This window comes from Hypanus sabinus, chromosome 3 (assembly GCF_030144855.1).
Source record: "Hypanus sabinus isolate sHypSab1 chromosome 3, sHypSab1.hap1, whole genome shotgun sequence".
Taxonomy (NCBI): Eukaryota; Metazoa; Chordata; class Chondrichthyes; order Myliobatiformes; family Dasyatidae; genus Hypanus; species Hypanus sabinus.
The window spans coordinates 92818308-92844946 of NC_082708.1; the positions used below are offsets into that span (position 1 = coordinate 92818308).

Below are 26639 nucleotides of genomic sequence, written 5' to 3' on the forward strand. Positions count from 1 at the left end.
CCCCTCGAAGTTAACCTTTCTCCAATCAAAAATCTCAACCCTGAGTGCAGACCTATCCTTCTCCATAATTAGATTGAAACTAATGGCATCGTGATCACTGGACTCCACCTTCAGAGCAGGCGACAAGGCAGCCCTAACAACAGCAAGGGCCAAACTGTCCCGGGCAATCAGAGGGGTAAAGTGTGCACATGCCCAACAAATCCATAGCCACTTACAGGACAGCGGCGATTTGTGGCGCATGTGGAAGGGCATCCAGGACATCACCAATCACAGGACAACATCACCTAACTGTGTGGGTGACACTTCCCTCTCAGATGCGCTAAATAACTTCTTTGCCCATTTTGAGGCGGAAAATGACGTGGCGGTGAGGAATTCCACCCCTCCTACAAATGACCAGGTGCTGTGTCTCACCGTGGCCGATGTGAGAAGAACCCTGTGCAGGGTCAACTCACAGAAGGCTGCTGGACCAGACAACTTTCCTGGTAGAGTGCTCAGAGGACGTTCAGACCAGCTAGCAGATATTCTCACTGACATCTTCAACATCTCCCTGAGCAGCACCACCATTCCAATGTTCTTGAAAGCCGCCATCATTGTCCCCATGCTGAAGAAGTCTTCAGTGTCCTGCCTAATTGCACTCACATCCATCATCATGAAGTGTTTCGAGAGGCTCATCATGAGGCATATCAAGACCCTGCTGCCCCCCTCACTGGACCCCCTGCAGTTTGTGTACCATCCCAACTGCTCAACAGACGACATAATTGCCATCACCCTCCACCTGGCCCTAACCCACCTGGACAGAAAAGACACATACGTTTGGATGCTGTTCATAGACTTCAGTTCAGCATTCAACACAATCATCCCTCAGAAACTGATTGGGAAGCTGAGCCTATTGGGCCTGAACACCTCCCTCTGCAACTGGATCCTAGACTTCCTGACTGGGAGACCTCAGTCAGTCTGGATCGGGAGCAGCATCTCCAACACCATCACAGTGAGCACGGGGGCCCCCGAGGGCTGTGTGCTCAGTTCACTGCTGTTCACTCTGCTGACCCACGACTGTGCTGCAACACACAGCTCGAACCATATCATCAACTTCGCTGATGACACGACCGTGGTGGGTCTCATCAGCAAGAACGACGAGTCAGCTTACAGAGAGGAGGTGCAACGGCTAACGGACTGGTGCAGAGACAACAACCTGTCTCTGAATGTGAACAAAACAAGAGAGATGGTTGTTGACTTCAGCAGGGCATGGAGTGACCACTCCCTGCTGAACATCGACGGCTCCTCGGTAGAGATCATAAAGAGCATCAAATTACTTGGTGTTCACCTGGCGGAGAATCTCACCTGGTCCCTCAACACCAGCTCCATAGCAAGGAAAGCCCAGCAGCATCTCTACTTTCTGTGAAGGCTGAGGAAAGTCCATCTCACAGCCAGCCCCCATCCTCATCACATTCTACAGGGGTTGCATTGAGAGCGTCCTGAGCAGCTGCATCACTGCCTGGTTTGGAAATTGCACCATCTCATATCGCAAGATCCTACAGCAGATAGTGAGGTCAGCTGAGAAGATCATCTGGGTCTCACTTCACGCCATTACAGATGTTTACTCTACACGCTGCATCCACAAAGCAAAAAGCATTATGAAAGACCCCATGCATCCGTCTTACAAACTTTTCTCCCTCCTGCCATCTGGGAAAAGGCACCGAAGCATTCAGGCTCTCATGACCAGACTATGTAACAGTTTCTTCCCCCAAGCTATCAGACTCCTCAATACCCACAGCCTGGACTGACACCCTACTGCCCTATTGTCCTGTTTATTATGTATTGTAATGCCTGCACTGTTTTGTGCACTTTATGCAGTCCTGGGTAGGTCTATAGTCTAATGTAGTTTTTTTTCTGTGTTGTATTTTACGTAGTTCACTCTAGTTTTTGTACTGTGTCATGTAACACCATGATCCTGAAAAAATGTTTTCTCATTTTTACTATGTACTGTACCAGCAGTAATGGTTGAAATGACAATAAAAGTGACTTGACTTGACTTGGACTCTAAATGCTCCCCAACACATATCTCCGTCACCTGGCCTATCTCAGTCCCTAACAGGAGATCCAACACTGCCCCTTCTCTAGTTGGTACCTCTATGTATTGCTGCAAAAAAAAAAACTATCCTGCACACATTTTACAAACTCCAAACCATCCAGCCCTTTTACAGATTTGGCTTCCCAGTCTATGTGTGGAAAATTAAAATCTCCCACAATCATAACCTTGTGCTTACTACAAATATCTGCTATCTCCTTATAAATTTGCTCCTCCAATTCTCGCTCCCCATTAATACACCCCTTTAAGTGTTACTACACTTTCCCATTCCTCAATTCCATGCAAACAATCTCCCTAGATGAGCCCTCTAATCCAAAGCACCACGGTAATATTTTTTTTGACAAGCAATGCAACACCTCCCCATCTTGCCCCTCCAATTCTATCACACCTGAAGCCATGAAATCCAGGAATATTTAGTTGCCAATCATACCCCTGCTGAAACCATGTTTCACTAATCAAGTCAAGTCAAGCCAACTTTTATTGTCATTTCGACCATAACAGCTGGTACTGTGCATAGTAAAAATGAGACAATGTTTTTCAGGACCATGGTGTTACATGACACAGTACAAAAACTAGACTGAACTACATAATAAAAAAAAAACAGGGCAAGCTACACTAGACTACAGACCTACACACGACTGCATAAAGTGCACAAAAAGCAGTGCAGGCATTACAATAAGTAATAAACAGGACAGTAGGGCGAGGTGTCGGTCCAGGCTTCAGGTATTGAGGGGTCTGATAGCTTGGAGGAAGAAACTGTTACATTGTCTGGTTGTGAAAGCCCGAATGCTTCGGAGCCTTTTCCCAGATGGCAGGAGGGAGAAGAGATTGTATGAGGGGTGCATGGGGTCCTTCATAATGCTGTTTCCTTTGTGGATGCAGCGTGTAGTGTAAATGTCCGTGATGGCAGGAAGAGAGAACCTAATGATCTTCTCAGCTGCCCTCACTATCCACTGCAGGGTCTTGTGATCCAAGATGGTACAATTTCCAAACCAGGCAGTGATGCAGTTGCTCAGGATGCTCTCAAAACAACCCCTGTAGAATGTGATGAGGATGGGGTTGTGAGATGGACTTTCCTCAGCCTTCACAGAAAATAGAGACGCTGCTGGGCTTTCTTTTCTATGGAGCTAGTGTTGAGGGACCAGGTGAGATTCTCCGCCAGGTAATTTTGTGCTCTTTATGATCTCTACTGAGGAGCAAGTTGAGGTTCAGTGGGAAGTGGTCGCTCCGTGCCCTCCTGAAGTCAACAACCATCTCTTTTGTTTTGTTCACATTAACCATATAACCATATAACAATCACAGCACGGAAACAGGCCATCTCGGCCCTCCTAGTCCATGCCGAACTCTTAATCTCATCTAGTCCCACCTACCCACACTCAGCCCATAACCCTCCAATCCTTTCCTGTCCAAATACCTATCCAATTTTACCTTAAATGACACAACTGAACTGGCCTCTACTACTTCTACAGGAAGCTCATTCCACACAGCTATCACTCTCTGAGTAAAGAAATACCCTCTCGTGTTTCCCTTAAACTTCTGCCCCCTAACTAAAGAGACAGGTTGTTGGCTCTGCACCAGTCCGTTAGCCACTGCACCTCCTCTCTGTAAGCTGACTCGTCGTTCTTGCTGATGAGACCCACCACGGTCGTGTCATCGGCGAACTTGATGATATGGTTCGAGCTGTGTGTTGCAGCACAGTCGTGGGTCAGCAGAGAGAACAGCAGTGGACTGAGCACGTTGAGCGGTTGAGAAGGTACGCAAACTGCAGGGGGTCCAGTGAGGGGAGCAGCAGGGTCTTGATATGCCTCATGACGAGCCTCTCGAAACACTTCATGATGATGGACATAAGTGCAACGGGACGGTAATCATTTAGGCAGGACACTGAAGACTCCTTCGGCACGGGGACAATGGTGGCGGCCTTGAAGCACGTTGGAATGGTGGTGCTGCTCGGGGAGATGTTGAAGATGTCAGTGAGAACATCTGCTAGCTAGTCTGCACATCCTCTGAGCACTCTACCAGGGATGTTTTCTGGTCCAGCAGCCTTCTGTGGGTTGACCGTGCACGGGGTTCTTCTCACATCAGCCACGGAGAGACACAGCACCTGGTCATTTGTAAGAGGGGTGGACTTCCTCGCAGCCATGTCATTTTCTGCCTCAAACTGGACGGAGAAGTTATTTAGTGCATTTAGGAGGGAGGCATCACCTGCACAGTCAGGTGATGTTGTCTTGTAATTGGTGATGTCCTGCCCTTCCACATGCGCCGCGTGTCGTTGCTGTCCTGTAAGTGGCTGTGGATTAACTGGGCATGTGCATGCTTTGCCCTGCTGATGGCTCGGGACAATTTGGCCCTTGCTACAACATCATATTTCCAGGTATCAATCCATGCTCTAAGCTCATCCCCCTTTCTTACAATGCTCCTAGCATGAAAATAGATGCATTTAAGAAATTCTCCACCTCTTACTCTCTGTTTATCCCTAAAGGTGCTAACAACTTTATTATCTTTTTCTTCCTCCTCCCCTACATCTTCGGTCTGAGCGCTCCCCTTCTCTGTCACCTGCCTATCCTCCCTCACACACTGTCTACTAGCTTTCTCTATTTGTGAACTAACCTCCTCTCTCCTAGTCTCTTCAATTTGATTCCCACCCCCCAACCATTCTAGTTTAAAGTCTCCCCAGTAGCCTTAGCAAATCTCCCGGCCAGGATATTGGTCCTCCTGGGATTCATGTGCAACCCCTCCTTTTTGTACAGGCCACACCTGCCTCAACAGAGGCCCCAATGATCCAGAAACTTGAATCCCTGCCCCTTGCTCCAATCCCTCAGCCACACATTTATCCTCCACCTCATTCTATTCCTACTCTCATTGTCACGTGGCACAGGCAGGAATCCTGAGATTACTACCTTTGCGGTCCTTCTTCTCAACTCCCTTCCTAACTCCCTATGTTCTCCTTTCAGGACCTCTTCCCTTTTCCTACCTATGTCATTGTACCTATATGTACCACGACCTCTGGCTCCTCACCATCCCACTTCAGGATATCTTGGACGTTATCAGAAACATCCCAGACCCTGGCACCAGGGAGGCAAACTACCAATTGGCCAATTCCTAAATTAGGCAAATATTTCCTTATCTCAGCTGAAGTCAAAACATTGGTCTATGAAGCTGAACTAACAGGACACACTGCGTTTGCAGAAAACTGCTAAATAAAGTTCAAAGTTTAAAGATCAAAGTAAAATTTATTATCAGAGTACATACATGTCACCACATACAAACCTGAGATTCTTTTTCTGCAGGCAAATCTATGGAAAGTAAAATGCCTAACAGCATAGCAGTAGAAATATAATTTTAACCAGGCCATTACATGTGTAAAGCTTAGAATCAAACAGAGCTCTTGAGGTTTATAAAGAAGTCAGAAAAGAACTGAAGAGGTGAATTAGGAAAGCCAGGAGGGGCCATGAAAAGTCTTTGGAAAGTCGGATTAAAGAGAATCCCAAAACATTCTATAGAAACCCCAGGGGAGAGGATATTTGTTAGGATGCAGAGGATGTGGGTCAGTTACATAATGAGTGCTTTACACTCATGAGTATTTACCAAAGAGAAGAATGTGGAGGATAGGGAGATCAGTGCTGAGAGTATTACTATGCTCAGTCATTTCAAAGTAAAGAAAGAGATAGTGCTGGGTCTCTTAAAGAACATTAAGGTGGATAGGTCCCCAGGGCCTGATAGGATATAACCCAGGTTACTGAGCGAGTCAAGGGAAGAGATTGATGAGGCCTTGACCAAAATCTTTGTGTCCTTTCTAGTCACAGACAAGGTTCCAGGTGACTGGTAAGTAGCTAATACTGTTTCATTATTCAAGAAGGGAATAAGGGATAATCGTGGAAACTGTAGTGAGTCTCACATCACTGGTAGGGAAGTTACTGGAGAGAATTCTTAGAAATAGGATCTAAGAGCATTTGGAAAATCATGGCCTAATTAGGGAGAGCCCACATGTTTTGTGTGGGGCATCAGGGCTTACTAGCCTTGATCGAGATTTTCATGAGGTGAAGAGGGTGATTGATGAAGATAGAACTGTGGAAGTTCTCTACGTGGATTTAACAAGATCTCTCATTGGAGGCTCATTCAGAAGATTAAAATGTTTGGGATCAACAGTGAACTGGCTGTTTGGATTCAGAGCTGGCTTGTTCATTGAAGACAAAAGGTGGTGGTCAAAGGGGTTCGACATTAGAGTGTTCCGCAGGGACCTTTACTGGGACCTCTGCTGCTTGTCGTGTATATGAAAATGTAGATGGGTGAGTTAGTAAGTTTGCAGGTGATACAAAGATTGGGGGTGTTGTGGATAGTGTAGAAGACTGGCAAAGAATACAACTGGATATAGATCAGTTGCAGGTGTGGACGGAGAAATGGAAGGTTAAGGTTAACCCTGCCAAATATGAACTGTTGCACCTTGATAAGTCTAATGTAGCGACACTGCTAAAAGCAAAATCCTTAACAGTGTTGATGAGCAAAGGAGCCTTGGGGTCCGATTTCATAGCTCCTTGTAAGTGACTATACAGGTATATGGCATGCAAGCCTTTATTAGTCAAAGCATTGAATTCAAAAGTCAGGAAGTTATGTTGCAGATTTATAAAATTCTAGTTAGGTGCATCTGGAGTATTGCATACAGTTCTGGTCACCCCACTATAGGAAGGATGTTGAGGCTTTGGAGAAGATGCAGAAGAGTTTTACCAGGATGCTGCCTGCATGTGCAGTAACAAGAGCTTGGACAAGCTTGGGTTGTTTTCTCTGGAGCAGCAAAGGCTGAGGGGAGACCTGATAGAGGTTTACAAGATTATAAGAAGCATAGATAGAGTAGACAGACAATATCTTTTCCAAGGTTTGAAATGTCCGATATCCGAGGGTAACTTAAGGTGGGGGGTAATTTCAAAGGAGATGTGGGGGCAAATTTTACACTGGGACTGGTGGTTGCCTGGAATACACTGCCTGGGGTGCTGGTAGAGACAGAAACATTAAAGAGAGATTTAGATAGGCATGTGAGTGTGAGGAAAATGGAAGGATATGGGCATTGTGTAGGCAGATTAAGATGTTAGCCATTTTAGTTAATGGCTTAGCTATTTTACACTTAACTTTAGTTAAGTTTAGTTAGCCATTTGATTACAAATTCAACTGACTTGTCACAACATTGTATTTCTGTGGTGTAATGTTCTATGTTGTTTGTTCTATGAAAGATGTAGAGAGATATAGTTCAATGTAGGAAAATTGGTCAGTTAACCCACAAAATGCTGGTAGAACACAGCAGGCCAGGCAGCATCTATAAGGAGAAGCACTGTCAACGTTTCGGGCCAAGACCCTTCGTCAGCACGAAGTGTCCTGATGAAGGGTCTTGGCCCGAAACGTCGACAGTACTTCTCCTTATAGATGCTGTCTGGCCTGCTGTGTTCCACCAGCATTTTGTGTGTGTTGTTTGAATTTCCAGCATCTGCAGACTTCCTCGTGTTTGCTCTTTAAGTTGGTCAGTTAAGTAGGCAACTTGTTGGAATGAACGAGTTGTGCCAAATGGTATCTTTCTATTCTGTTTATCTCTATGACCATGAAAAAGTCACATCAAAAATACTGTATGTTGCTTGCCCCATAATATTGCATGTGACTGAGTGCTGGAGAGATTCATCATCAATCTGCCTCGATGTGAGGCATTTCATCTATGAGGAGGCAACTAGATGGTCTGGTTTACTTTCATCTGAGCAGAGAAGGTGGAGAGTGGACGATGTATTTAGTGGCATGGGTTAAATATTGAAAAAATATCTTTTAACAAAGATCTTTGTAACAAGAGGGAATACATTTATGATGAGGCCAGACAGTTGTAGGGGAATCTGAGGATTTTTAAAATATTCCTCAGGCATGAAATGCATTTCTTTAGTCAGTAATCTCATGGCTTTTTATTATTTAGATCAGTATGACATGCTATAGCATAAATAGTTGTGGGTTAAATAGTGGAGGATGGGATTAGTTTGGATGGGTAGAGTGGATAAAGATCTTGTATTGCTGCTGTATGATTACAACCTTCCATGAACAGATGTGGCAGAACTGCAGATTTGATCTGCTCCTTTAGTTGTGGAATAGTTTGGTTTACACAGTTGTATTCTATATACAATATAAAATAACGTAAATAAATCTGATTGTAAGTAACCAAATTTTTTTCCTCAACAGAAATGCACCACCACCATTCAAACCACCTCCTCCACCAACAAAATACACAGCAATTCAAGTGTAATCACAGAGTGAAGTCAACTGTTTGAGAGAATATTGTCATATGAGCAAAGAATCATCATGTGGATGTGGATCAGAAGGAGACTATTTAACCCTAGTGAGTTTGTGCAACACACACAAAATGCCAGAGGAACTCAGCAGGCCAGGTTAGAGTTAATAATGTTGGTGGTTGTGTGGGAGACAATGGCCTGGTGCTCCTTAGTGGAGTTCTGTTCAAGGGATAAGTGTCTGACAGTTGTCGCTAGGCCTCAACAAGCTAGAGTCAGTCCACCAGACTACTAAAGCAGCCCCTTACCTATAGGTTTGATAGTGAGGTCAGGATTAGTGCAGAGAGAGTGCAGATCAGTGTGTTCAGAAGGAAGAAGGTTGGAATTGGACAGAAGAGTGGTGAAGTCGAGACAGTTTATGTCCCATCAGCAGTTAGCAATGAAAAGATCCAGAGCAGGCACAAGACCAGGCAGAAGAAAAGGATTGAAGATGAGAGAAAGCCTGCTGAGTTCCTCCAGCATTTTGTTTGTGTTGCTTGAGCTTACAGCATCTGCATATTTTCCCTTGTTTGCTATTGAGTTTATGTTGTCTCAATATCCCCAGTAACATTTACAGACACAGCCCTGCTCATTATCGTGCATCATATCTATGTGCTTCTTATGTGTCCTTATTGACGTTATTTCCACCCTCAGCACAGGTGGTGAATTCCTAAACTTTAATAATGGTTCTTTGAACCATCCTTGGATTATGATCTTGTACATCTCTAGTGAGTTTCATGGAAATATTCCAGCTTCTCAGATCCAGCCTAACAATTTAAATCCTGCAAACATTTTTGTGAATTTCTGTCGCACCCTCCATCGTTCCTTCACATCCACGTTAAAGTATGGCAATCAGGATTACAGGCAATAGTCCAGTCATGATAAAGCCAATATTTTAAAAAATGCAACATGATTTAAAAATTAAAATTGCCTCAGTCACTGGAGGACTGAAAGATCTTCAGACTGAAATATTAATTCTGCTTTCTTTCTCCACATGCTGCCTAACCTGCTGAGTGAATTCAGTATCCTGCAACATAATTTCATTTTTGAAACATGCATGCCAAAGAATGTTCTTAGACTTATTTAATGTTAAGAGTTATTCTCTTTTTGATAAGAGTTATTCTCTTATGGAAGAGCAACCCCACAGGACTGCTGAAAAATGACATTGGAGAGGTAGTAATGGGGAAACATCAAAATGGTGGCAAACTAAATGAGTATTTTGCATCACTCTTCACTGTGGAAGACGCTACCAGTATGCTGCCAATTAGAGAATCTTAGGGGGCAGAAGTGAGTGCAGTTGCTATTACGAGGGAGATGCTGCTTGAGGAAGCTGAAAGATCTGAAGGAAGATAAGTCTCCTGGGCCTGATGGACTACACCCAGGGTTCTGAAAGAGGTAGCCAAAGAGATTGTGGAAACATTAGTAATAATCTTTTAAGAATCACTAGATTCTGAAATAGTTTTGGAGGACATGAAAATTACAAATGTTACTCTACTCTTCAAGCAGGGAGGGAGGCAGAAAATGGTGGTAAATCAGCTATTGGAGTAGCACAAGACAAAGCGGCGATGTCACTTAGGAACATGGCTGAAGATTTTTAAAAGCAGCCATTCATGACAGTTTTTGGAGCAGGTTTCACTACAAAGTGTGAATAAAAATAAGGCAGGGCAAGTGGAGCAGCAATGTGAGTGGGCCAGTGTTGGAGTGGCTTTGGTGAGATCAGGCTTGGGTGAGGTAAGTATCTGGTGATTTTCTTTTTCTTCTTCTTTATTTTTCATTCCTGGTCTGTTAGGGCACAATTAGTGCAGTGAGGATGGCTACAGGGCTGTGGTTTGTTCTGTGTGTGAAATATGAGAATTCTGGGAGACCTCCAACCTCCTGGATAACCACATCTGCACCAGGTGCACCAACCTGCATCTCCTCAGAGAATGTGTTAAGGAACTGGAGCTGCAGCTCAATGACATTCAGCTCATACAGGAGATTGAGGAAGTAATAGAAAGGAGCTATAGGGAGGTGGTCACCCCTGGGTTGCAGGAGGAAGGTTGTCAGGAGAAGTAAGGGAAATGTGCAGCCAGTGAGGAGTTCCCCTGTGGCAGTTCCCCTCAATAATGAGTATCACTTTGAGTACTGTTGAGGGGGATGACCAATCATGGGAGCTGCAGAGACCAGGTCTCTGGCACAGAGTCTGGTGTTGTGGCTCAGAGGAGAGGAGAGATGAAGAGGGCTGCAGTAGTAATAGGAAATTCCACAATTAAAGGAATAGATTCCTGTAGATACAATTGAGACACCTGAATGGTATGTTACCTCCCAGGTTCCAAGGTCAGGGATGTGTCGGTTTGGGTTCACAGCAATCTAAAGGGGGAGTGTGAGCAGCCTGAGGTTCTGGTACATATGGGCACCAATGACATGGGTAGGATAGGTGAGAAGGTCCTGAAGAAAGATTTTAGAGAGCTAGGTAGGAAGTTGAATAGCAGGACCTCCAAGGTAGTAATCTCTAGCTTGCTGCTTGCACCAGATAAATGGTTGGCTGAGGAATTGGTGCAGGGGGCAGGGTTTCAGATATCTAGAACATTGGGATCTCTTCTGGGGAAAGTACAACCTGAACAAAAGGGACAAGTTACACCTGAACCCAAAGGGAACAAATATCCTTGCAGGCAGGTTGGCCAGAGTTGATTGGGAGGGTTTAAATTAATTTGGCACGGGGATGGGAATGAGAGGACTGAGGAAGGAGGTCATTGGGTTACAAACAGGCAGTGTGTAGTGAGTCTGCTAGCAAGGGGAGGCTGATGAGAGGGCAAATTTACAGTCAACAGGATGAGTTCCAATGTAAAAGGCAGACAAAATCGAAAAGGGTAATGAATACAGGACTGAAGGTGTTATATTTGAATGCACACAGTATACAGAACAATGTAGATGAACTTGTAGACTTGTAGCACAGTTACAGATTGACATGATTGACATTGAGAGTATCACTGAATTGTGGCTGAAAGAAGATTATAGCTGGGTGCTTAACTTCCAAGGATGCATATTGTATTGAAAGGACAGGCAGGAAAGCAGAGGGAGTGGTGTGGCTCTGATAGCAAAAAATGAAATCAAATCATTAGAAAGTTGTGACTTCAGATTAGAAGGTATAGAATCATTGTCGGTAGAGCTAAGAAATTGCAAGGGTAAAAAGATCCTGATGTGAGTTATATACAGACTTCCAAACAGTAGCAAGGATATGGGCTAAAATTTCAATGAGAGATAGAAAATGCATGCCAAAAGTTCAATGTCATAACAGTCATGTGGGACTTAAATTTATAAGTAGATTGGGAAAACCTGGTTGCTGCTGGATCTCGAGAAGGGGAATTTCTGGAATGTCTATGAAATGGCTTTTTAGAGCAGCTCGTGGTAGAGCCCTCTAGGGATCAGCTATTCTGGGTTGGATGTTGTGCAATGAACTGGATGTGATAAGAACTTAAGGTAAAGGAACCCTTAGGAAGCAGTGATCATAATTTGATAGAATTCACCCTGCAATTTGAGGAGGAGAAGCTGAAGTCCGATGTATCTATATTACAGAGGAGTAAAGGGAATTACAGAGGCATAAGAGGGGAACTGCCAAAAGCCGATTGTAAGGTTATGCTAGTAGGGATGACAGTACAGTATCAATGGCTGGAGTTTCTGGGAACAATTCAGAAGGTGCAGGATAGATACATCCCAAAGAAAAAGAAGGCCTCTAAAGGCAGGATGATGCAACCATGTCTGACAAGAGAATTCAAGCCAAAGAGAGAACATAAAACAGAACAAAAATCAGTGTGAAGTAGGAGGGTTGGGAGGCTTTTAAAAACCAACAGAACACAACAAAAAACATCACACAAAAGGAAAAGAATGGAATATGAAGGTAAGCGAGCCAATAATTTCAAAGAGGATACCAAAAGTTTCTTCAGATATATAAAATCTAAAAGAGAGGTGACAGTAAATATTGAAGCATTGGAAAATGATGCTGGAGAGGTATTAATGGGGGAAAAGTAAATGGCAGATTAACTATATTTTGCATGTCTTCATTGTGGAAGACACTATCAATATGCCGGACGTTCGAGAGTGTCGGAGGCAGAAGTGAGTGAAATTGCCATTACTACAGAAATGGTGCTTGGGAAACTGAATAGTCTGAAGATAGACTAATCACCTGTATCAGATGGTCCACATCCCAGTGTTCTGAAAGTGGTGGCTTAAGAGTTACAGAGGCATTAATAATGATCTTTCAGGAATCAGTGGGTTCTAGCATTGAGGACTGGAGGACTGCAAATGTCACTCCACTCTTCAAGGATGGAGAGAGGCAAAAGAAAGGAAATTAGTGGCCATTTTGTCTGTCCTCAGTGATAGGAAAGATGTTGGAGTCGATTGCTAAAGATGTAGTTTAGAGGTACATGATAAAATAAGCCAAAGTCGTATTCCTTAAGGGAAAATCTTGCCTGACAAAGCTGTTGAAATTATTTGAAGAAATGGCTAGCAAGATAGAGAAAGGAGAATTTGTGTATGTTATGTACTTGGATTTGCAGAAGGTCTGCTTAACAAGTTAGAGCCCAGTGAAAGATATTAGCATAGGTAGAGCATTGGCTGATTGACAGGAAGCAATCTGTGGGAATAAATTGAAACTTCTCTGATTGGCTGCCAGTGACCAGTGATATTCTGTAAGGGTCTGTGTTGGGACAACTTCCTTTTACCTTGTATAGCATTGATTTGGTTTTAAAGGAATTGATGATTTTGTGGTTAAGTTTACAGATGATACAGAGATTGGTGGGGAAAGGTAGTGTTCGAGAAGCAGAAGGACTTGGACTGATTAGGAGAATCGGCAAAGAATTGACAATTGGTATACAGTGTCAGGAAGTGTATGGTCATGCATGTTGTTAAAAGGAATAAAAGCACTGACTATTTTCTAAATGGAGAAACTTCCAAAAGCCAAGATGCAAGGAGATTTGGGAGTCCTCATGCAGGATTCCTAAAGGTTAACTTGCAGGTTGCAGGAAAACAAAAGTAATTTTAGTGTTCATTTCAAGAGGACTAGAATATTAAAGCAAGGATGGAACACTGAGTGTTTATAAGGCACTGGTGAGACTTCACTTGGGGTGTTGTGTGCAGTTTTAGCTCCTTATTTAAGAAAGTATGTGCTGACAATGGAGAGGGTTCAGAAGAGGTTTGCAAGAATGATTCTGAGAAAGAAAGGTTTATCATATGAGGAATGATTGATGCTCTGGGTCTTTATTCGTTGGAATTTAGAAGAATGGGGGGGGAGATCTCATTGAACCTATTGAAAATTAAAAGGTAAAAATAGCGTGGATGTGGAGAGGATGTTTCCTATAGTGGATGAGTTTAGACTAGTGGGTGCAGCTTCAGAACTAGGGGATGTCCATTTAGAACAGAGACGAGGAGGTATTTCTTCAGCCAAAGGGTGGTGAATCTCTGAACTTCATTGCAACAAGGAGCTGTGGATGCCAAATCATTGGGTGTATTCAAGTTGGAGGTTGATTGGTTCTTAATTAGTCAGGGTGGGAAAGGTTACAGGGAGAAGGTAGGAGAATGGGTTTGAGATAAAATCATGGAGCAGACTTATTGGGCCGAATGGCCTGATTTTACTCCTATGTCTTGTCGTCTTATGGTCCATTGTTGCATTTTATATTTTCTAATTCACTTCTTCTCCCAACTTACTATATTCAACCTGTTTCTCACTGACATTCATGACAAACATTTTATTTTTCTTTCATTATCTTTTCTCTCTCTTTTATTCATCCAGCATGTTCACCTGCCTCATTCTTGATGAAAAACATCTGTGTTTTAAACATTATTTAACTCTGCCCTGCAGAGTATAACCCACCAAAGTTTGGTTCTACTTTATGCTACACATGTCACTTTTCATCCTTTTTGAATTGCACCTCTCTAGTTTTCCTCTACAGATCTCCTTGCTTTCTGCAGGTTTAACTCAAAACATTTTAAAAGTTTTATGAAAATAGCAAATATTTATTGTTATTATTCTGCAATTTAGAAAAAATCTCACACTTTTGGTTTCTGTGTACGTTATCACATCACGTTTGTATACGATAATATTTTAGTTTAATTATTTTTGAGTTCAGTGATAACAATATTACAACGGATATGTAGATCTACAATAAAAAGCATTAAAACATAATCAGATTACATTTTGATTGTTTCTTCAAATGTTTTTACAATCTGAAAGTTCAATCCTTGTAACAAATCAGGAAAAAGAACACAGTGAGCCGGTGTGTGCGTATGCATGTGTGTTAATATAAGAGACGAAACTTTGCGTGTTAATTTGGTGAGACCGAACCACCAGTTCTGAATGTGGCTATCGACGGTTCGGGACGCCAGAGTGGGGGCGTGTATACTCGTTCGGGGGAGCTGCACACATTTTGCCAGTGTGATGCAAAGGACTACAGCAGGCACCATGAGATCGGGTGCTCAGAAGTGGCAAATTGCGGAGTACATACTTTGCCGTTTTAAGTACGTGCTGTTTACCTGTTACCCGTCTTTTATATCTTGGGTAGTGTGGGAATTAGTGTGGAGATATCTCAGGGAGAGGTTATACCCAGATATATCTGTCAGGATGGCGCCTATTGAGGTCCTGATGATCCCAGCCAGCCCTTGACAATGATTACGACCTTCACACCCGGGGAGAAATCGAGCATTTTATCAGAGCTGCCGCATGTGGGAATTCGGAATTCTGGCATAAGCTCGAGGAAATGGTTGAAACATGCACAACCAATAGAATACACAACCTGGACAGTATACTCGTTCGGAGTCGCAGCTGCCCCGATCATTAGAGACTGGTGTTTGTGTGTTACTTTGTCAGCAGTTCCCAGCAGTGTGGGCTAGACACATACAAAATTGTGGTCGAGTAAAGATAAACCCAGTTACAATGGGGGGGGGGGGGGTCTGTATAAACTCAGAGAGATTGCGGCAACTACTAACTCGCCTATACGGCCTGTAAAGCCCAGTGGATCATATCGGTTAACAATAGACTTTACCGCCCTTACTTAAACCATGGCGAAATTGCATCCCATCGTGGCAAGCCCTACAACATTCCTGAATGCCTTGTCTCCGGAATATGTTTTTTTCAGTTCTGGATATCGCCAATGGATTTTGGGAGCTCCCCTTAACACCTGAGTCCCATGACCGATTTGCCTTCACCTTGGTTGGGTAGTAGTATACGTGGACCAGACTCCCCCAGGGATTCCACAACGGCCCAGCTATTTTCTGTAAGATCATGTCGCAGACTTTGGAAAAGATCAATCTGACGCTCTATCGGTCGACCATCTTACAATATGTAGACTGCAATAAGTCATTGCTTCGGAAGATGAAGTAAGTCATTTACAGCTGATAGCCAGAGTTTTAGAGATACTGTAAGACTAGTGGTTTATAGGCAGACCTCACAAGGCTCAGATAGGAAAGCAAACCATGCAGTAGCTAAACTACACAATTTCCCAGTGCAGGAAGAACATGTTCAATGACAGACATTCGCAATGAGCTTCCTGCCCTGCCCAGTAAACAGAATGGGAGTGAGGGGCACGGGGTCAATTCAATTTCTGCCGCAATTTCACACCAGGGTCCTCAGCACTAGTGGCCCCGGTACTGGCCTTGATTAAAGCAGGGAAACCTCCTCAGGAAGAAGTAAAATGGGAGCCAGATGAGGAAAAGGCTTTTACAGATATCAAGAAAGCCCTGGTCTCTGCACCCGCGCTTGATTACAGGATGCGGCTTGTCCTTTTCACCTGTACTGCAGCATTGAGGGAGGAGGACACTACAACGTAGTGCTGGTGCGGGACCGTGGGGACACAAGAAGGCCAGTGGCACATTATTCAACGAAACAGACACCCGTTGCAGCAGGACTTCCCCGCTGCGTAGCAGCTTTACTCGGCGCTGCGTGGGCAGTATGTTTAAGCGAACCAGTCTCAACTCATTACACACTCCCCATACCTTTGTAGAACTGAATACGGGAGAGGCTAAGAGCAGACACCGGCAAAAGAAGGGCAGCTTGGGAGCCAGGTCCCTTCCCAAAGACAAGTTAGTAACGATAGCTAGGGACACTGGAATGAATCCTGTGAGCACCATTCTAGCGGGGATGTGGGGGGGGGGGGGTACACATGGAAGTAGAGCAGGAAGAAGATACCGGTGTGAAGAAAACACGTCTGGAAAGGAAGCAGAGAAGGTGAAGCGATCAATGCGACTCCCTTATAAGGTAATTACAAGTTGTGTTGAGCCTGTGTTCAGCAGCGAGAGAATGACACAGTACTGTACGTGAAAATCTTTGTAACCAACTTCAAGTGTTGAAGGACCGAGCAAAACAACAGCAGCGAATCGCTGATCAGAGAGAATCGGAGGGAAAGGAGATAGTCCTCCCACAGCCAGGTGACCAAGTTATGGTGAGAGCGCTGTATGAAAGGGCAGGGTTCGCCTCCATGTGGACAGGACCACGGACGGTACTCTTAACCAATGATACTTATGTCTGTGCAGACTCGGAGAGGCAGAGGACTGGACTGGTTTCTGTGGTTAAACTGGACTCAGGTTAAAGCGTACGACTCAGCCTCTTGTTGCTCCCACAGACAGAGCGGGGGATCAAGTGTACCTAGTAACGATGTAATTACAGAGAAACTAAGAGAGGAACACCAGCCGGCCACCAGAACTGACCACAGTGAACGGAAACACAGCTACAGGAAACGCGAAGGCAGAAGACAGAAACCCGTGAGTACCATGGAGTACCATGGGTGATGGTGACGGTACTCTGTAATGAAGGCTGTTTGCTGAAGGTAGATGATTAGTTGAATAGAGAAGATATTGGGGGAAATAGACAGAGAGGAATTTAAGTGAAAGCAGAGACAGCAAGTTCCACAACTTCGATGGCATGGCAGACCTAGGAAGGTTGGGCATCTGAAGACAATCACTTCCAGTCTGAATGAGGAGTGAAGACAAATGAGCTGGGCCCTTTCTGCAGTCGGGCCAGCGATCGACTGAACAGTTCAGAAGGGGGTGCCACAGGGGAGAGGTCCTTGCAATCATTGACATAGAGACCACCCCAACTACTTCCTGTACATCAATGAGAGGGTCTGTGGGCCTCATGGAAAGAGAGAGTTTTAGTGACCAGAGAATGAAGAGGTGAAGACGATGAATATAGTTAATCTGCAATCAGCCAGCAGGTGAAGAAACAACAGGCATGCGAATGAAGATGCATTTCGAAAGGCTGTTCAGATTTCTGGAACAATCTCTCTACTTACATTTTGTAGCTATCAATTGGGAATGATAGAGTAGATGTACATGCACACGAAGTAATTGGTGGGGGGGGGGGTGGAATTCCTAGGCAGGGCATTTCTGCTGCCCTGTTTTGAATAGATACTCCCGGTACAAATTTATTTTTGTCCAAGAGGGTCAAGATAGAGTGATTTTTGGATTTAGCACATTTATATTTAGCAAATGACTTAGGCCACTAGTTTTTGGGTTTATAATTTTATAATTTTGTAATTGCAGTTTTAATTGGAGTCAGTTTTAATTTGGGTCAAAGTATAATTGCAGTTTTAATTTGGAGTCAGCTCTGAACAATGGGTTCATAAAAGACCAGACTATTCTGATTAAAATTCATTATGGATGTCTGGGGTGTGAGTGCTAATCAGGAGGCGTGAAGTATGTGTGTTGTTTCAAAGAAAGCATTGTAGATACATTGTAAATCTAGAATTGTCCTTTGATGTTTGACTGAAAGCACCTCCATACGATGACCCCTTTAACTTCTTTTGTCAGATAGAGAAGCTGCTTTGTATCTACCAGTACTTTTCTCTGGTGGCTTCATTTACACAACAAAACACAGTTCTATTCCTTCTGCCAAAGTGCATGACCTTGTAATTCCCTATATTTTCTTCCATCTGCCACTTCTTTGTCCACTCCCCCATCTGTCCACCCTACTTCCTCAACACTACCTACCCTTCCACCTATTTACGATTCATCTGAAAGCTTCACCACAAAGCCATTAATTCCTTCATCCAAATCATTGACATACAATATGAAGAGAAGTGGTCCCAACACTAACCCCTGTGGCACACCACTAGTCATCAGCAACCAACCAGAAAAGGCCCTGTTTATTCCCACTCTTTGCTTCCTACCAGTCAGCCAATCTTCTATCCATTCAAATAGCTTTCCCCTAGTACTATATGTGGCACTTAGTCAAAGGCCTTCTGAAAATCCAAATAAACAACATCCACTGACTCTCCTTTGTCTAGCCTGCCTGTTAATTCCTTGAAGATTTCCAACTGATTTCTTAGGCAAGAGTTCCCTTAAGGAAATCATGCCAACTTCAGCCTATTTTATCATGTGCCAGCTTTGGTCTATTTTATCAAGTACCCTGAAACCTCATCCTTATTAAGAGACTCTTTTGAACCAATGAAGTCAGGCTAATTGGCCTATAATTTCCTTTCTTCTGTCTCATTTCCTTCATGAAGAGTGGATTGACATTTTATATTTTCTAGTCCTCCAGAACCATTCCAAATCTAGTGAAACTTTAAACTTTAAACTCATGCCTCCACAATCTCTTCAGCTACCTCATTCAGAACTCTGGGGTATACTTCAGCCGGTCCTCGTGACTTATCTACCTTCAGACTTTTCAGCTTCCCGAGCACCTTCTCCTTAGTACTAGCAATAATACTCACTTCTGCCCTCAGGCACTCTTGAATTTCTGGCATACTGCTTGTGAAGTCCAACCTAAAAATACTTAAGTTTTTCCATGAATTCTTTTCCCCAATTACTAACTCTCCAGTGTCAATCTCCAGCAGTCTATCTATCTCTTTTTCTCTTTATATATCTGAAAAAACTTTTTTGTATCCTCTTTAATATTATTGCCAGCTTACCTTCATATGTCACCTTTTCTCTCTTTATGATTTCTGTTCAATTTTAAAAGCTTCACAATTCTCTATCTTCCCACTAATTTTTGCTATAGTGCATGCTCTCACTTTTGCTTTTATGCTTTCTTTGACTTCCCATGTCAGCCACAATTGTCTCATGCACCCTTCAGAAGCACTACCCTCTCCCCTTGATGGATAGGGTATTTGAAGTACTCCGTAGGACCCAGATCTTCACCAAACTGGAGCTACAGAGTGTGTACAACCTGATATGTATTCAACAGGGAGGTAAGTGGAAGACATCATTTATAATACCCACTAGATCCACAGAGCATGTACAACCTGATACATAATCCCTCAGGGCTGTGGCTCAGAAGGGTAGGGAAAGGAAGAGGAAGGCAGTAGTTATAGGGGACCGATAGTTAGGGGGTCAGATAGGCAAATCTGTGGACGCAGTCAGGAGACCCAGATGGTAGTTTGCCTCCCTGGTGCCAGGGTCTGGGATGTTTCTGATCATGTCCAAGATATCCTGAAGTGGGAGGGTGAGAAGCCAGAGGTCATGGTACATATAGGTACCAATGTCATAGGTAGGAAAAGGGAAGAGGTCCTGAAAGGAGAATATAGGGAGTTGAAAAGAAGGACCACAAAGGCAGTAATCTCGGGATTACTGCCTGTGCTATGCGACAGTGAGAGTAGGAATGGAATGAGGTGGAGGATAAATGCATGGCTGAGGAATTGGAGCAAGGGGCAGGGATTCAAGTTTCTGGATCATTGGGACCTCTTCTGGGGCAGGTGTGATGGGTACAAAAAGGACAGGTTGCACTTGAATCCCGGGGGACCAATACCCTGGCAGGGAGATTTGCTGAGGCTACTGGGGAGATTTTAAACTAGAATGGTTGGGGGATGGGAATCAAATTGTAGAGACTAGGAGAGAGGAGGTTAGTTCACAAATAGAGAAAGCTAGTGTGTGAGGGAGGATAGGCAGGTGACAGAGAAGGGGAGCGCTCAGACCAAAGATGTAGGTGAAAAGGAATAAAAAGATAATAAAGTTGTTTGCACCATTAGGGATAAACAGAGAGTAAGAGGTGGAGAATTTCTTAAATGCATCTATTTTAATACTGGGAGCATTGTAAGAAAGGTGGATGAACTTAGAGCATGGATTGATACCTGAAAATATGATGTTGTTGCTATTAGTGAAACATGGTTTCAGGAAGGGTATGATTGGCAACTAAATATTCCTGGATTTCGTTGCTTCAGGTGTGATAGAATCGGAGGGGCAAGAGGGGGAGGTGTTGCATTGCTTGTCAGAGAAAATATTACAGCAGTGCTTTGGCAGGATAGATTAGAGGGCTCATCTCGGGAGACTATTTGGGTGGAATTGAGGAATGGGAAAGGTGTAGTAACATTTATAGGGGTGTATCATAGACTACCTAATGGGGAACAAGAATTGGAGGAACAAATTTGTAAGGAGATAGCAGATATTTGTAATAAGCACAAGGTTGTGATTGTGGGAGATTTTAACTTTCCACACACAGACCATAGACTGGGAAGCCCATTCTGTAAGGGGGCTGGATAGTTTGGAATTTGTAAAATGTGTGCAGGATAGTTTTTTGCAGCAATACATAGAGGTACCAACCAGAGAAGGGGCAGTGTTGGATCTCCTGTTGGGAATGAGATAGGTCAGGTGACGGAGGTATGTGTTGGGGAGCACTTCAGGTCCAGTAATCACAATGCCATTAATTTCAATATAATTATGGGAAAGGATAGGACTCGACCCAGGGTTGAGATTTTTGATTCGAGAAAAGCTAACTTTGAGGAGATGCGAAAGGATTTAGAAGGAGTGGATTGGGACAATTTGTTTTAAGGGAAGGATGTAATAGAGTAATGGAGGTCATTTAAAGGTGAAATTTTGAGCATACAGAATCTTAATGTTCCTGTTAGGTTGAAAGGAAAGGTTAAAAGTTTGAGAGTGCCATGGTTTTGAAGGGATATTGGAAACTTGGTTTGGAAAAAGAGAGATATCTACAATAAATATAGGCAGCATGGAATAAATGAGGTGCTCGAGGAATATAAAGAATGTAAAAAGAATCTTAAAGAAATTAGAAAAGTTAAAAGAAGATATGAGGTTGCTTTGGCAAGTAAGGTGAAAATAAATCTAAAGGGTTCCTACAGTTATATTAATAGCAAAAGGATTGTGAGGGATAAAATTGGTGTGTAATTTGGTTTGGATAAAACAGCTATGTGTAGAGCCAAAAGAGATGGGGGAGATATTGAACAATTTCTTTTCTTCGGTATTCACTGAGGAGAGGGATATTGAATTGTGTAAGTTAAAGGAAACAAGTAGGGTAGTTATGGAAACTATGATGATTAAAGAAGAGGAAGTATTGGTGCTTTTAAGGAATATAAAATTGGATAAGTCTTCGCTTCCTGACAGGATATTCTCTAGGACCTTGAGGGAAGTTAGTGCAGAAATAGCTGGGGCTCTGACAGAAACATTTCAAATGTCATTAGAAATGGGGATGGTGCCGGAGGTCTGGTGTATTACTCATGTGGTTCCATTGTTTAAAAAGGGTTCTAAGAGTAAACCTAGCAATTATAGACCTGTCAGTTTGATTAATGGAAAGTATTCTGAGAGATGGTATTGTCAGGGTCTGGTCCAGTCCGAAATCGTGTTCCGGGTCTCGATCCGGTCCGAGGGCTCCGGTCTCTGGGTCCTGCAGTTGTCCCTCCCATCACCTGTGAACTAGTTAGGACCCTCCTGGCTCAAGGAGGCACACCTGTAACTCATTGAGCTACAGGTGTTTATAAGGGGCCTTGGGACTGGGACCAGGCGGGTGGTCGTTTTGTTCTGTTTCCTGTTCTCCGCCGGCTCCGAACTCTTCTCTGCATTCTGTTATCCTGTCCAGGCTCAGATCTACTCCTCATCCTGCTTCTCTGCCCTGTACCAGTACTGCCAGGTTAGTCCGCTCCCCCACCTTTCTTCCCATGCGCTGGTCCCGCTTCTCTGCTCGTTTGTGTTGTTCGCACGGTTGCGCTGTCTGCCGGCCGTTCCCGATTTTCCTGCTATCATGGCTGTTATGTTGGTCACCCTGGACCTATGCCCGTTCCTACCCCTTGCCTCCATCGGGCAGGCCCGGCCGGTCAGCCACTGCCCGGCAGGGGTTCTGTCCTGTCCTCCTCTTCCGCCTGAACCCTGGGATTGTGCCCCACACCTGCCTAGGGGTCCGCGTCGGGCCCAGGCCTCTGATTTTTCCGCCTGGGAGGCGGCACTACCCAGGACATATATGGCCCACCCAGGGAGGGCCAGCCTATCTCTACTTTCCACCAGCTAATCTAGCCACCTGGACCTGTCTGTCTGCCTGCCTGCCTGAACCCCAGGGACCTGTCTACCTGCCTGCCTGCCTGAACCCCGGGAGCCTGTCTACCTGTACTCGAACTCCAGAAGCCCGCTCTGCTCTGCCTGTCTGACACTTTATCTACCTGAACCCCAGCTCTACCCTTAAATGCCATGGCATCCCAATCCTGTCCTCCCCCTAGTATTTCAGTGTCTGCGTCCTGCGTTTGAGTCCATCCGGCCACATTCCTGACAGGTATATATAATTATCTGGATAAATAGAGTCTGATTAGAAACAGTCGACATGGATTTGTGCGTGTAAGGTCATATTTGACAAATCTTATGTAATGTTCACGCAATCAGCTGATGTATGTCTCGAGGAAAATCCATCCACCCACCAAACCGTGTCTCACATACACGTGGATGCTGTAAAATGCACACTGGTACAAACTCGAACACACAGTATCAAACCGCACACCATATACGTTTACAGAATACACTTTATTAATCTTTATAAACTAGGTGATTAATAGCGATACAATATATATGAAAGAAAAGAAAGAAAAGGCGCCAAAACTTATCAGAGTTCAGTCAATTTGTGAACAACTGTTGGAGCTCAACTATTGAAGTCTTTGGTCCACTATTCAATCTTCTCCGACCTCCTCGACCCGCCGCCTGGGACCAACCTCGGTGGTCGACCAGAGCACAGCCAGCACATCCTCCTTCCTTGCGATCTCCCCTACAACTGCCCAAAAGTCCGCACAACACTAGCTTACAGACCCATATGAAAGAATAACATCTATCCCAATTGGTTAACAAATGAATACAATTATCATTATCAGTAATTATAACAAACAAGCTGCGAGAGAAAGCACTCCCTCACCAGTTACCATAGCAAAGAAGCATTCTTCCCTCAAACATAACAAATAAGCCATTTTGATTAACATACTCAGTAACATAAAAGAAGAAATCTCTTACGCTCTTCCCCCATCACAAAAGTAATGCCCTCATAACGTTAACAGATTCCCTAATGCTTCATGCAAGACACAAAACCCAACCCAGGTGCATAAAGCAGTGACATAACTTCCCAGGGCAGTAGAGATCACATTCGGTTCTCCCGGCACTGCATAGGTCAATCGCTCTGGGGGGTTCCTACTTCTCTGAGACCTCCATACCTCTTCTGCTGACTCTTCCAGCTCAGATACCACCGGGGACACTCCGGGTCTACCTGTCTGATCTTCACCCTCTTCCTCGCTGGGATCCCTCTTCACCTGAGAGCCATCGATCTCATGTTCGGGTTCCATCCTCTCTCCCCCCAATGCTGGCTGTATCTCAGTCTGCCCCTCAACACCCTCCTTCCTCTCATCTAACTCAGTGAGGGAAAGGCCAGGATACTCTTCTTCTGGTACTGGGGAATTAGTTAACAGAAACAAGTGCCACACATCTGAATCGTAGTCCTCTGAAGCAGTTTCCCTTTCCGGGGTGAGGACCGGTCCCGTCTCTTCCACAGTGGGCTCTTCCCTCGCCCCGCACTCTCGCAGAGTCCTCGTACTAGGCGTAACCTCCCATTCGGATCTTGATCCACCTGCACTTCCTGACCCAGGGGCAACAGGTGGTTCCGATAGAGTACCTTGTCAGGCCCCTTCCCGTACTCTGGTCTCACCCAGTAAACAGGTGGCCACCCAGCGATCCGCAAACTTTTGCTCACCAGATAGTCCTAAATTCCATATAAGGACCCAGTCTCCCAGCAATAGCTGGGCGAACTTCACTTTTCCTCTTATTCCTTTGATTCTGCTTGGTGGCCGTCGCCTCAGCCAATTCGAACACCTTATTCAACTCTCTCCTCATATCAGACACATAATTCAGATATGGCTTTGAAGGTAATTCACCCACCTCAGTCCCAAAACACAAGTCAATGGGCAACCTCGCTTCCCGCCTAAACATCAGATAAGGCGAGTACCCTGTCGCGTCATTGCGAGTACAATTGTAACAGTGAACCAAATGCCTGATGTGCTGACTCCACTTACTTTTCTGATCAATCTCCAGAGTCCCGAGTATATCCAATAGGGTCCAATTAAACCTCTCAGGCTGAGGATCACCCTGCAGGTGATAGGGTGTGGTCCTGGATTTCTCAACCCCAAGCATACCCAGTAATTCATGGATAAACCAACTCTTGAAGTCCCATCCTTGATCACTATGGATCAGCCTGGGAAGGCCATAATGAACAAACATAACACCTTCACCACTGTAGTCGTTTTCTGGTCCTAAGTGGGAAACACCTGAGCATATCGAGTGTAGTGATTTGTGATTCAGATTCAGATTCAGTTTATTGTCATTTAGAAACCACAAATGCAATGCAGTTAAAAAATGAGACAATGTTCCTCCAGAATGATATCACAAAAGCATATGACAAAACAGACTACACCAGAAAACCCACATAACATTTGGCAATCCCCAATCCAGAGCAACCTTCTTCTAAGACATTCGCGGTGTTGCTGGTGTCTGGCTCAATAGACAGGAAATCCATACACACCAGGTCCATGGGTCCCACACTCTGCAAGTGTGACAAAGGAGCCGCCTGCGCAGGCAGGGTCTTCCTCCTGATGCAACAACTGCACTTTTTACAATATTCTTCAAACTCTCCCCTCATCTAGGGCCAGTAAAACCAGTCCTTGAGTAATGAATAGGTCTTTTCCAACCCCAAGTGCCCTGAATCATCATGCAGTGCCTGGAGCAGAGTCTTCCAATATTTCTCAGACATGACCAGCGACATGACCTGGTACAAGACTTGGTTCTTCAACTTTAACTGAGGCCATTCCCTCAATAACGAGGCACCAAAGCGTGTTTTGTCTTCTCTGCCCACGCCACATCCCCCTACTCCGCCGCGCTCCAAACAGTGCCAATGTCCGGGTCATTGCGCTGAGCAGCTGCCACTTCCCCTGGACTTAGTTCCAGCAACTGTTTAGTCTTCAGGGCAGTCAGGTCACAGTAAACTGGGGGCAGGGTGTCATCAGAAGCCCTCAATGGGTCCACTGCTCGCTCCGGCCTCTCCTTTTCCTTGGCTTTCACAGTGATAGCAAACTTACACATGGTTTTCACTCCAGGGGCAGGATTGCTCTCCTACTCCTCGTCCACCTCTGGTTCCCCAGGCTCCTGATGTGACAAAGCATCCGCATCGATATTCTTGCTTCCCGGCCGATACTTCGGGCTGAAATCATATACCGACAAAGCTGTCAACCACCGACGTCCTGTGGCATCCAGTTTCGCCGAAGTCAGGATATAAGTGAGGATTGTTATCCAGTCTCACCTCAAACTTGGCCCCGTATAGACAGTCGCTCAACTTGTCCACCACCACCCATTTCAGCGCCAGGAACTCCAACTTGTGAGTGGGATAGTTTCTCTCCGATGGCAACAAGCTTCAGCAGACAAATGCCACCGGCCTCAATGCGTTGCCCTGTTCCTGGTACAGGACAGCCCCTAGACCCTCTCAGCTGGCATCAATGGGCAGCACATACGGCTTCCGGGGATCGGCAAAAGCCAACACCGGGGCCTGGGTCGCGCCCTCTTCAGGGATTGGAACACTTCCTCACATTGATCATCCCATCTTGATCGAAAGGCTCCACCAGGTTCCAGTATCCTCCTGCTTCCTGCCCTCGGTCCCCCTTCCTTTTCTTCCCCACAGGTGGATAGCTGGTTCAACAGGTGACTCATTTCAGCATGCCCTTTCACGAATCGCCAGTAATATCCACAGAAACCCAAAAACGAGCATAGCGCGCTCACCTTCTGGGGTCTCGGCCAGGTGGTCACTGCATCTATCTTATCGCGATCAGCAGCCACTCCTTCTCCCAAAATTATGTGGCCAACATAGCTGACTGACGGCTTACAGAACTGGCATTTGTCCAGGGAAAGTTTCAACCTTTCCTCTTTAAGCCGGCTCAACACCTTCAGCAGCCGCTCCTCATATTCCTCCAAACACTATCAGATCATCCAGATACACCAGCACTTCGAGCAGGTTCATATCCCCACAGCCCTCTCCATGAGCCTCTGGAAGGTGGCTGGGG

The 26639-nt window shown here is 44.7% G+C and overlaps 1 protein-coding gene across 1 annotated transcript in view; it reads left to right on the plus strand.

Annotated features, from left to right (window-relative positions):
* Nucleotides 1–14508, plus strand: part of si:ch1073-15f19.2 (mucin-3B) — a 141394-nt gene extending 126886 nt beyond the window's left edge. Inside the window, exon 7 of the mRNA XM_059964783.1 lies at nucleotides 8291–14508. Within this exon, the coding sequence (XP_059820766.1) occupies nucleotides 8291–8354 (64 nt within the window). The 3' untranslated portion in view covers nucleotides 8355–14508. The remainder of the gene's footprint in view (nucleotides 1–8290) is intronic.
* The last annotated feature ends 12131 nt before the right edge of the window (nucleotides 14509–26639 follow it).